Raw genomic sequence first — 12,031 nt, 5'->3', positions numbered from 1 at the left:
AATTATCGTTAAATCATTCATTTTTGCAGGAAAAAAGAATGTAGTGACAGCCCACAGCCATGACAGCGTTTGCTCAATAATTTTAAGGGCCCAGAAGCACGGAAGTGGGCTCCCAGTCTCATCATGATTGGAGGGTTGGCCTTTTGAAGGGGGCCCATACAAAGAAGCTGGTGGGCCTCATTTTGCATACCAATCAGCTTCCGTACCCTTTATTTCGTTTTCCAGTCGTATAAAGTTTATCATTCTTATGGGCCACATTCAGAATCCTTTTATTTTCTCGAGGCTTTTCGTCACATGGAATTGAAAAAGAAGGAAACAGCTGATTGCACTGGAAAAGAGACACATTTTTAGATTGGGTATTAGTTATTCAAAAAATAATGCGTTGACAAATTTTGTGATATCCATCAATAAAATGACACATAGTCTTTGTAGTGTGCATTGTTTTGCATGCAATAGAGCTAAAATAATGAAAATGCAAAGATAAGGGTTATTAATATTTTTATCCATGAGATGGAACAAAGATTTATAACCTGATTTAATAGATAACAAAAATTTAGATATTTATGTTATCCTTTAAATTACTTCTTGTCTAGCATCAATACTATTTGAACAATCAAACGAAGTATACTTTTTTTTTTCTGCACATCCATTGTTTTGTAACAAATCAAACTCACCCTTAGTCTGAGCTTAATTTATAAAATCCTTACGTATGAATTGGCATAGGAGTTAGGACTCATAACAAAGAGAATGAAACAAGGATCATTACACCCACCAAACTAGATCATTCTGCTGTAGTGGACATGCAAAGTTACAAATTATTGCAACTGACGAGAATCTCAAATAGACAACAAACAGAATCTTAACATATCCATACACAATAGTTGCCTGAAAAATTGCTCAAAGCAAACTGTACTCAGAACCCCACCACCTGTTCCATAGAGGAGCTCTTAAGGTAACAAAGTTCATCCTGTTTCACTGGGTCTTATCATGAATTGCACTAAGTTTCTACATTGAATCTTTAGCTCCAAAGTCAATGATACTAAGCTGTAATCCTTGACCAACCCTTGGCTATTCTTCGAGCAATTACTTTTCTGCCACCCTTGGTTGCCTTCCTGCTCATGTAAAAGAAAAATTATACCATCTACAAGACACAGTTCTGTTTTTGAGATTACTGTTGTGGATGTGCATATCAGCCATATGTAAAATTCAGCAGTTCTGTCCCACTAGTCATAAGTGAGAATGCAAGACCTTTTCATACTGGCCAGGAAGCAGGCCCATGACCATTCACTCAATGATAAGGGCCAGTGACAATTTTAAACAGAAAACATATCCCGGTAAGAAAGAGAAGCAAGTAGTCCTTCGGCCTAAAAGCATGCACTAAGTATGCCACTTTGCCTGGCCAGTCTAAAATGTTGGAATATTAATTCCTCCAAAATTTATGGTGATAACCATCACCTACAAATTAAAAGATTTATCAAATCAAATCATAAAGGAATATTAACAAAAAAGTAGAGACATATCTGTTTCCATAGTAGCGAAATAATTTTGATCTTCTCGAGATATGTGATCTTTCAGTCAAATAACTTTAACCTTATTATCTAGTATGATCTTCTCCTTTGGGGCATTCGATATTCCTCAATCAAATAGCCCTAATCTTTATTCTTTAGTGTGTTGTCTATCTCTTGATAAGAAAGAGAAACTAGTGTTGTTATTTGACATACTGGGGACCATATTCCTTTATAATGTTTTTCTTTTTTGTTGGCTCAACACTGGTATTTACTCATTTATTCCACACTTACTTAGGAATTTATTTGGCATCTTTATTTGATTACTTTAATTTACCCAATATATATTAAATAGCACAATATAATTATTAATACAATATAATTTCCTAACAATCTCTCATTGGGGTATACATTGACCTTAGATAATTATATCATATATCTCTAGCATGCAACTATATGTTATGCATCCTTAGATTTCTCCTTAGAGACAATCTGGTCAATCTCCTATATTATCTTGGCAGCTTTTGTCATTGTCAAGTGTAACTAAACCTTCCATGATCATCACACCAATATACTCAATGACATAGATCGAGTATGAATGAGTGGCATGAAAATTACACGTAATGTGATCTCTACCATACATATTTCCAACTGGTCCTACTTTAGTCCTTATGAGATCAATCCTTAATTTTTTGCATAAACAAAGCAGAAACATAAGCATAAAATATGCATATTCACAAATAACATAAAATCTTTATTCTGCAAAAAACACACATATAAATGTTTGTACACAGAACACCAACATAAAGAACTTTCACTAAACCATAGTGCTATCAAACAAAACAACACCCATATAAGCAGTACGCTCGTGAGAGACCTTAGGCACTAAACCTTTAGTAAGCAGATTCACAAGCATGGAGTTCGTCCCTATGTGTTCTGTGAAAATCTGGCCACTGTGAACTCTTTCTTTAACTACCAGAAACTTAATATTGATGTGCTTCGATTTTTAAGAGCTTCTGTTATTGTTGGAGTACAACGCTGCTAACTTATTGTCACAATAAATCTTCAGTGATTTTTAAACACCACTTATTATACGCAGCCCTGTGACAAAATTTTGCAGCCATATCCCATGGTTGGACGCCTCAAAACAAGCTACAAATTCAGCGGTCATAGTAAAGGAAGCTACGATTGCCTGCTTAGCACTCTTTCAAGAAATAGCCTCTCCAGCTAACATGTAGACATAACCTGATGTTTGACTCTGATATATTAAAAAAAAATACAAAACTTAATTCTCTTATGATTTAATATGACGATGACTTTGATACCAATTGTTGGAATATTAATTCCTCCAAAACTTATGGTGATAATCATCACCTACAAACCAAAAGATCCATCATACCAAATTATAAAAGAATATTAATAGAAAGGTGGAGACATACTTGTCTCTATAGCATCGGAATAACTTCGATCTTCTCCTTTGGGTATGCGATCTTCGGCTATTTGACCATTTTACCCCTCATTAATTAATTTATAACCATTTTGCCCCTGATTCGAAACTATCTACCAATCTGCCCCTCTTTAATCGACTACTTTGCATTTTTAATCGACTAAATGGTTGTTGGGAGATTTAATCGACTAAATCTCCCTACTTAATCGATTAAAAAATCATACTGACTTGTTTTCCTTTGTTGTCTGTTGGGAGATTTAGTCGACTAAATAGGGAGATTTAGTCGATTAAATCTCCCAACAGCCATTTTTGCCTGTTTTGGCCATTTAGTCGATTAAAAATGCAAGGTAGTCGATTAAAGAGGGACAGATTGGTAGATAGTTTCGAATCAGGGGCAAAATGGTTATTAATTAATTAATAAAGGACAAAAGGGTGAAAAAGCCTGCGATCTTCCTTGATCAAATAGCCATAATCCTTATTCTTTAGTATGATATTCTCTTTTGGGATATGCGATCTTCCTCAGTCAAATAACAATAATCCATACTTTTTAGTATGATCTCTTTCTTTGGAGTATGCGATTTTTCTCAGTCAAATAGTCGTAATCCTTATTCTTTAGTGTGATATCTCTCTTGATGAGAAAGAGAAACTAGGGTTGTTATTTGACATAATGGAGACCATAACCCTCTATAGTATTTTTCTTTATTGTTGGGTCAATATGCCTCCATTATACTTAGTTGGCCCAACACTGGTATTCACTCATTTGTCTCACATATACTTTTGAATCTATTTAGGCATCTTTATTTGATCACTTTAATTTTCACAATATATATTAAATAACATAATATAATTAATATAATGTATAGCCCACAAAACACAGAAATATAGTTTATTAAAAAATGCCCATAAGAAAATACAAATCGGATTAGGATTCTCTGCAATTACAAAAAAAAACGAAGGAAATATCAATCTTAGAAACTTTTTAAATTTATGACTATATAAAAATTTGTAGATATAGTTTATTAAGTGTGAAGCATTAAATAAAAAACTGGATTTCTTACATTATTTTTAACCGTATAGAATCCCCATCTATATATACACTTTTTTGGGCACATTTCAAATAATTTAATATTTAAATTAAATTAGTTCTAGCTAGCTTTGGTACCCTTTTTCTTCTGTTAAATAAACTGACTAGTTGACCATATATTTCATTGTAGGTGTTAACTCCAATTTGAAGCATTCATCAGAATCTTGAAGATGTGTCGGTTCACAAAATTACGAAGAAATGTCCAACAGATTAGGTCCTAATGGAAAGGGATTGAAAAGACCAGTGAATTGCAATGCTAAATTAACCTTGGAATTCATGTAAATATGTAAACCAAGTACTAGTAACATTCGAAGAAGAAAGCACGTTGGATTCAAAGCTATAGCTTACAAACTTTGAATTTAGATGCAAATGTGATTATATAATTAGCTAGTTCATGAAGTCATAATCAAGTATATAACTAACTTGGAGAGGTAAACCAATTACAAAGTATATCAAGTTTCTCCAACTCATTGAAGACTTTCTTAATCTACACAAGTTTCACCAACTCATTGAAGATTTTCTTCATCTATATCTAGTTTTACCAACTCATTGAAGACTTTCTTCATCTACATAAGTCCAATGTGCACGGGACCTGTCAACATATAGGGTCCTACCACCTGCATGTGTGACACATATGTACAACCCAGTAACACACTGAGCAATGAAGAATCCTTTATATATAAGGCTAGAACTCTTGCAAGGTGACACTGCAATTTTTAGCTCTTTTCCACAAACCTTAACTGGGCCTCCATGGTACATCTTCCACATTAAATTCACTACCTCAGTGGACTCACAGTTCTGGATATCATCCAATTCTCTGTTCAGTCTGCTGACAGTACTCTTTTTGTAATGTAACCTCTTGCAAGCTTGGACTAGAACTAACATTGTTGTCCATTGGATGTGTTAGTATTAGTACTTGGGAATTGTAAGGGAGATAGGAATAGAAAGAAAGAAGAAATGGGACACCACTCTTGTTGCAACAAGCAGAAGGTCAAAAGAGGGCTATGGTCACCTGAGGAAGATGAAAAACTCATTAACTACATCACAACTTATGGACATGGTTGCTGGAGTTCTGTCCCAAAACTTGCAGGTAATTAAGATCGAACTCTACCATTAATTAATCTTTCTTCTCAGTTCACATTATTTTCAATATTGTGAAATTCTCAAAATTTAAAACTTTTGAAATTATTATATATATGTTCATTTCATGATGTGCAGGTTTGAAGAGATGTGGAAAGAGTTGCAGATTAAGATGGATAAATTATCTAAGACCTGATTTGAAACGTGGAAGTTTCTCTCCTCAAGAAGCAGCCCTCATTATCGAACTCCACAGCATTCTAGGCAATAGGTAGCCATTGCTAGCCAGATTCTCCTCTTTTATTTTCTTTTCTTTTTCCCCCTTTGTTTTTTTCATGTGCATCATCAACATTATTATTACAAAGTTGCTTTATTTAATTACTTTTCTCAACAAGAGTTAATTTTTTCGATAGGTGGGCTCAGATAGCCAAGCACCTACCTGGAAGAACAGATAATGAGGTGAAAAACTTTTGGCATTCAAACATAAAGAAGAAACTGCTTTCTCATGATGTTGTTCCTTCTTTTGCCACATTTTCTGATATTCACAGCCCCAGCAATATTGGTTCAATGGAAAGTTTCTTTCCTTTAACTGCAAACCCTAATGTGATCCTAAACTTTCATCATCACCAAAACCAGCTATACCTTCCAACCCCATCTCCAATCCTACAAGGTTTTGATCATAATGATATTAAGGTAGACATTAACAATTATAATGCCAATTTCTTTTATAATCAGAATCCAATTCCAGAAACAGTACTACCATCCAATCCATCCTCTTACGAAGAAGATACATGGCCATTGGGTTCTGTAGCTCTTCATCTTAATCCAAATCAAGAAAATCAAATTACAAAAAATGATACCACCCCACATTATGTAGTAGACAAATTCATCAACCCAACTGCATTGCAGCAATATGAATGTCATTTGGTGGAACCAATTGTGCCAAAAGTCGGTGAAAGCTTTGAGGAACATGTGGGTCCAGCAAAAATTCAGTGTTATCCACCTAGTAATTATCCACATTACCAAACTGTGACAGCGAATCAATTGGAATACATTGATGCACTCATGTCATCATTGCCATCCTCAACAACCTCATCATCAGTATCAAGCAGTAAAATAGTCACAAACCCTATAATTCCTTCGGGATGGGAGTGAGCATTGGTGCTGTATTTAGATATAAATTTAGTTTTATCTATTTATGTTATGTATAATATAATAATGGGGGGATCTCTATAATGATCAAGGAGCTCAATTATTTCAATGCATTTAATTAAATCTAGAACTTTTGCACAAGAGGGTGTAGTTCTCATATTTGTTAACCTGAACCTTGCTAGTTCAGGCCCTTCCATTAAGTGATGCTTGCTGAAGTTCCATAAATATGTGTCGGTTATTTCACATGTTTGTCACCTAAAAGTATGTATGAATTATTTATGGAGAGAGCTACTTATTTCTGTTGCTTCATCTCTCTCTCTCTCTCTCTCTCTCTCTGACATTTATGGATGACGTTATTTGACAAAGACAAAAGACGTACACATCATGGTCAACTCGACGCCAAAGTGTCCTTAAATGTGCATGGTCGGGTCGCAGTAGGCCAACATGCTATATACTTTTTAATGTGATAAGAACTGCTTAAAGCATGCATATATATGCACCAATGTGGACAATCTTGTAACTGACGAAAAACCTGCTTTAATTAAGATTCCTCGACGTTGATTGGTAAAAGTAAAAATAAAACTATTCACTTCTTAAGAGTTTATATTTATTTTTTTTATAACAGATCTTAATTAACTTTTTGAGGTTAATCAAATCTCCACGTATTTCTATGGATTCAATTCTTTGAGTTGCCTATTAAATTAATCCAAAGGTTAGGATGTAGTTTGAAATTACAGTGTTTTTTTACATCTTCCCAATATGGCATTTGATGAGATTCGACTCGTGTTTCTAATATACATTGCAGTAGAATAAAATTATTTTGGTTTCTTCCTCCATTTTTTTTTTTTTTTAAATTTTCATGTAGAAACAAGGACCCAAAAGTATCACTGTTACTGTTAAATTAATTTTGCATCGAACGGCATTTTGTAAGGGACCATTCTATCGTGATATTTGCTTTCCCCCGCAGGAAAAATTAGACTTTCCTTCTAAGTTGGTTAAACTTTTGCAAAGATTGAAGAATAAAAAGTCACTTCAATCTTAATTAAATGGAAAAGTGGAAGAAAATAGAGGAATAAAATTAGGATTCGGAATATTCTAAGTTAGGTTAGATAGGCGGAGTAGAGTGGGGAGAAAATCTAGATTCGATTACCATAAAATATATATTGGGGAGTGACTAAGTCCCGACTCAGAATTAGTCTCGTAACCAGCTCAAAGAGATAATTACAAAAAAAACCAAGTTTATTTTGTAAAATGCCAAGCATAAACTTAGCTTTGTTATCTATTATAAGTTTTTATTTCTGGAAGCACAACCCAACCAATTTGGAAGAACACCAAAAAAAAAAAAAAAAAAAGACCAAGTCGAAAGATTATTTAAAAATCTGCATCATTCCATAACCTTCAAATGAGTAAAGAAACATATATTTTCTAAACATTACAACAGGTTGGTTATATTTATCACAATTTTAGACTTATTATTTTTATTATCTTTTTTGTTATCGTTAGATTAATTTGAAATCAAGTTAAATTTTTTCTCTTTTTCAACCATTTATTTCAAATTAATTCAATGGCAACTAAAGAAGTAGTAATAGTGGTAAGTCTAAAATAATGGTAAATATAATCTTTTCCTTAAACAGTTATAAATTTAAAAAAAAAATGATTTTTATTTTATTATTTACAATAGGGATAGCTATAACTTTTTTTTTTTCTTACTTGAGTTGAGAGCATGATTTATGATAATGAGCATTGAGAAATTATGATTCCGTCGTTAACATATGGATCTTCTAGAAAGAATCAATCTTAGAAACTTTGCCCCTTTCAATCATAAACTGAATGTTTTTTCTTTCGCGGTAAAATCATAAGCTGATATTATGCATACCCCTTTTCCTTTCTCTTTTATCTGTTGATAATTATCTTTCTTTTTTTGGTTAATGTGTTGATAATTATCGTTAAATCATTCAACAAAGCCGTCGTGGAGACAGCCGGGACTGTGTTTGCTCAATAATTTTAAGGGCCCATAATAACGGAAGTGGGCTTCCAGTCTCATCATGATTGAAGGGTTGGCCTTTTGTACGACAGAAAAAGAGAAGGGGAGGGGGGGCTGGCATATACACAAAGAAGCTGGTGGGCCACATTCAGGTTCCTTTAATTTTCTTGATGCTTTTCGTCACATGGAATTGAAAAAGAAAGAAACAGCTGAGTGCACTGGTAAACGTGACACATTTTTAGATAGGGTCTGATGTATATCGAGGGCCATTTGTAAACAAGACAATACATCTAAAGTTGCTGAACTATAGTACAATTTTTTGTGTTATTCGTTATTTAAAAAATAATGCGTTGACAAATTTGTTATGTCCATCAATAAAATGACACAATCTTTATAGTGTTCATTGTTTTGCATGCAATAGAGCTAGGATAATTAAAAGATAAGGATTATTAATATTTTCTCTTCTGATGGAACAAAGTTTTATAACCTGATTTAGTAGATAACAAAAATTTAGATATTTGTGTTAATCCTTTAAATTACTTTTTGTCTAGTACCAATACTATTTGAAAAATCAAACGAAGTATACTTTTATTCTATTTTTTCGCACATCCATTTTTTTGTAACAAATCAAACTCACCCTTAGTCTGACATTAACTTCTTTTGCTACATCAATCTAAGCTTAATTTATAAAATCCTTATATACCTATGAATTAGCATAGGAGTTAGGACTCATAACAGAGACAAAGAAACAAGGATCATTACACCCACCAAACTAGATCATTCTGCTGTAGTGGACATGCAATTAATACTGGAGTTACAAATTATTGCAACTGACGAGAATCTCAAATAGACGACAAACAGTATCTTAATTAACATATCCATACACAGTAGTTGCCTGAAAAATTGCTCAAAGCAGACCGTACACAGAACCCCATCCCTGTCCCAAAGAGGAGCTCTTAAGGTAACAAAATCCATCTTGTTTCACTGGGTCTTATCATGAATTGCATTAAGTTTCTACATTGAATCTTTAGCTCCAAAGTCAATGATACTAAGCTGTAATCCTTGACCGACCCTTGGCTATTCTTCGAGCAATTACTTTTCTGCCACCCTTGGTTGCCTTCCTGCTCATGTAAAAGAAAAATTATATTATCTACAAGACACAGTTCTGTTTTTGAGATTACTACTGTGAATTTGCATATCAGCCATATGTAAAATTCAACAGTTCTGTCCCACTAGTCATAAGTGAGAATGCAAGACCTTTTCATACTGGCCAGGAAGCACCCCCATGACCATTCACTCAATGATAAGGGCCACTGACAATTTTAAACAAAAAACATATATATCCCAGTAAGAAAGAGAAGCAAGTAGTCCTTCGGCCTAAAAGCATGCACTAAGTATGCCACTTTGCCTGGCCAGTCTAAAATGCAACACCCATTTATCCATTCTTTCTCTCAGTTATTGAAAAATATCTGGATTATGCTAGATGTCCACATTATCAACTTATGTATGCCAAAACCAAAGCAACCACAGTCAAGAGGCATAGGCAACACAAGGAAAGATGATACTCAATGTGGTCTCACGTTCCAAGAAACAATCCGTATAAAATTCAGGCATAGGTTTTACTTTTCATTAATTGAAAAGGTTTTTGAATATTCTTGACAATTTCTCAGTTATCTATTCATCTATGCCAACAAGCCAAGGGATCTAAGAAAAATAATGTATAATGAAATTGTATGAGGTGTCAAAATTAATTGACCATCTAATTCCTTCAAATCCTCTGGCATATGCCTCATTTGGTCTTGGCATAGCCATAGAGTATCCTGAAGCATGGTGACATTCTCCACAAGAATTATAAAACTTAATAGCATTGACACTCATGGAGAAGAAAAGCAAGGGCTAACTAGTCATCTTTTCTTATTTCATATAATAAAGGAGACATCTGAACAAAAAGATGAGAGACTCACCGGGCAAAATATCCATGAGTCCTCTTTCGCTTGATAAGGCTAGGTTGAAATGTCCTTTTGGGGAATAAAAGCATTGGATCTTCTGAGGAAGAATTATCCCCTGCAGACCAATGATAAATACTAATTACAAAATTCTAGAGGGAGGTCATCTACTTAAAATTTCATAAAACACCATCCCATTTTATGTTGGTACAGGAAATATACTTTGTCATAGAAATGTAAAGCGTTGCATATCACATAACAATTTGAGTGCATCATAAAGATTAATTGCATCCCCCATGTGGTTTATTTCTCTTTTTCTTAATTTCCAAAAAAATAAATAAATAAATAAAGCAGATAAGTGCCTCATAGTCAACAACTAAATTAAGGGCTGACAGAACATGAAGCAACATAGGTTGAGAAATACATCTCTAGTATTCATTCTAGAAATCTGCCATCAACTTTAAAGCCAAAGATGCATTAACCTGAGGGAAAGCCTAACTAGATAAGATCTTCTTTATCTATTTTGAGATCAAAGAGTGCAAATAAATCAGTAAACTGAAAAACAGAAATTGATTGTTACTACACAACACACATCACAGCAGTGCTAAGATCACAAAATCATGGCATCAGTTATCAATCCAGTAATTAACCAATCAAACGTACAAATAAAAGCTTCGTTTGATATGAATTTGAATTGAAAACAAAATCCATCTTTTTCTTCATTTTCTGAATAAAAGTTTACTGTAGCTATAATGCCTACACAAGCACTTCAACTCACATTTCTTAATTGCAAAGCTAAAGCCAAAGATATTAATTAGGAACAAGCCAATCAAGGCAATAGTCTTCCAAGCCACCGAGCCATGCAACTATATCCAAAAAAAATATCTACCAGAAAAACAGAAATTGAACAAGAGACGCAAATTCATAAGAAGAAATAACTCATCAGATACTAGAGACCAAAAATTCAATAATCCATAATTTGTTATTAGCGAATTTAATTCTAAAATACACTTATACAACCCTAAAGTGACAACAAAATTTTTTTTTTTTTTAAAAAAAAAGAAAAAAAAAAAGAACAAGAAGTCAATTATACCATAGGATATATCACTTGCTACAAAGTGAAAGGTGTCTAATGTTAACCCACATTTTTCTCATAAAGCACCCAAAAATCAAAACTTTGTCCCAATTAAAAATGCCCATCTTCACCCATATTTATATTTTCTTATTTATAAAAAAGTAGAGGTTTAAGATTGTGATTGTACCATCAGGTAAGAAGAAGCGGAGAGAGGGGATGCCACATGGGTACAGGAACCCTTCGGAGGCCAAAAACTTCTTCGTTGATTCGGCGTCGTTTTTGGGAAAATGGGGAGAATCGGGGAACCTAGAGAGGGATGGGAATAGCTGAGGTTGAGTTTGAGGATGAAGAAGCGATTTTGATAGCCGATTCAACAATGAAGCTCCACTTCTGACAAGTGTCTTCGACGCCATTCTTTGTTTTACTCAAAAGCGTTACCTAAACCCTAGTTTATGCACCCACAGTCAGAAGAAGAAGCAGAACGAGCAGGACAAAGAAGCTGGATCGGAGTTTTGATGGGCTTCAAGTTCGGGTTGGTACTATCCGACCCGGAAAATCAAATTTCCTGAAATCATAACACCTGAGACTGAGAGCAATGTGGTAATTTATTCTGAAATATGACCAATATTTATTAGATTAAATTAAAACATTATTTAATAAAATTTTACCTTTGAGAGTATTGCTTTTAAAAACTTTTAGGACTTGCAGCGTTTGACAAACTTATAATTAAATTTGGATCAATTTATTTGATTTTTATATTT

General features: G+C 33.8%; 2 protein-coding genes across 3 annotated transcripts; one reads left to right on the top strand and one right to left on the bottom strand.

The window, feature by feature from the left end:
- Positions 1-4,993: 4,993 nt before the first annotated feature.
- Positions 4,994-6,268, top strand: LOC133313045 (transcription factor MYB26-like). Its single transcript, XM_061514350.1, has 3 exons — positions 4,994-5,126; positions 5,255-5,384; positions 5,527-6,268. The coding sequence occupies exons 1-3, from the start codon at positions 4,994-4,996 to the stop codon at positions 6,266-6,268; spliced, it is 1,005 nt and encodes a 334-aa protein (XP_061370334.1).
- Positions 6,269-8,891: 2,623 nt separating this feature from the next.
- LOC133313054 (uncharacterized) lies at positions 8,892-11,845 on the bottom strand. 2 transcript variants are annotated; one of them, XM_061514360.1, is made up of 4 exons: positions 11,458-11,845; positions 11,289-11,306; positions 10,214-10,313; positions 8,892-9,370 (listed from the first exon to the last, which is right to left on the bottom strand). In XM_061514360.1, the coding sequence occupies exons 1-4, from the start codon at positions 11,681-11,683 to the stop codon at positions 9,298-9,300; spliced, it is 417 nt and encodes a 138-aa protein (XP_061370344.1). In that variant the 5' UTR covers positions 11,684-11,845; the 3' UTR covers positions 8,892-9,297. The 2 variants fall into 2 exon arrangements, with proteins under 2 accessions (XP_061370344.1, XP_061370343.1); XM_061514359.1 differs by lacking the exon at positions 11,289-11,306 and having other exon boundaries at positions 8,901-9,370; positions 11,458-11,839.
- Positions 11,846-12,031: the final 186 nt, after the last annotated feature.

This window comes from Gastrolobium bilobum, unplaced genomic scaffold, assembly GCF_033153095.1.
Source record: "Gastrolobium bilobum isolate Gb01-03AN ecotype WA unplaced genomic scaffold, APGP_CSIRO_Gbil_v1 utg4095, whole genome shotgun sequence".
Taxonomy (NCBI): Eukaryota; Viridiplantae; Streptophyta; class Magnoliopsida; order Fabales; family Fabaceae; genus Gastrolobium; species Gastrolobium bilobum.
The sequence above is the reverse complement of the archived record's forward strand: the minus strand, read 5'-3'. Positions and strand labels throughout refer to the sequence as shown.

Excerpts from the sequence above, each read along its gene's own strand:
- LOC133313045 (XM_061514350.1), top strand. The coding sequence starts at position 4,994 with ATGGGACACCACTCTTGTTGCAACAAGCAGAAGGTCAAAAGAGGGCTA. Across the intron at positions 5,127-5,254 it reads TTCTGTCCCAAAACTTGCAG|GTTTGAAGAGATGTGGAAAG; the intron begins GTAATTAAGATC and ends CATGATGTGCAG. Across the intron at positions 5,385-5,526 it reads CACAGCATTCTAGGCAATAG|GTGGGCTCAGATAGCCAAGC; the intron begins GTAGCCATTGCT and ends TTTTTTCGATAG.
- LOC133313054 (XM_061514360.1), bottom strand. The coding sequence starts at position 11,683 with ATGGCGTCGAAGACACTTGTCAGAAGTGGAGCTTCATTGTTGAATCGG. Across the intron at positions 9,371-10,213 it reads ACTCATGGATATTTTGCCCG|GAAGGCAACCAAGGGTGGCA; the intron begins GTGAGTCTCTCA and ends TTACATGAGCAG.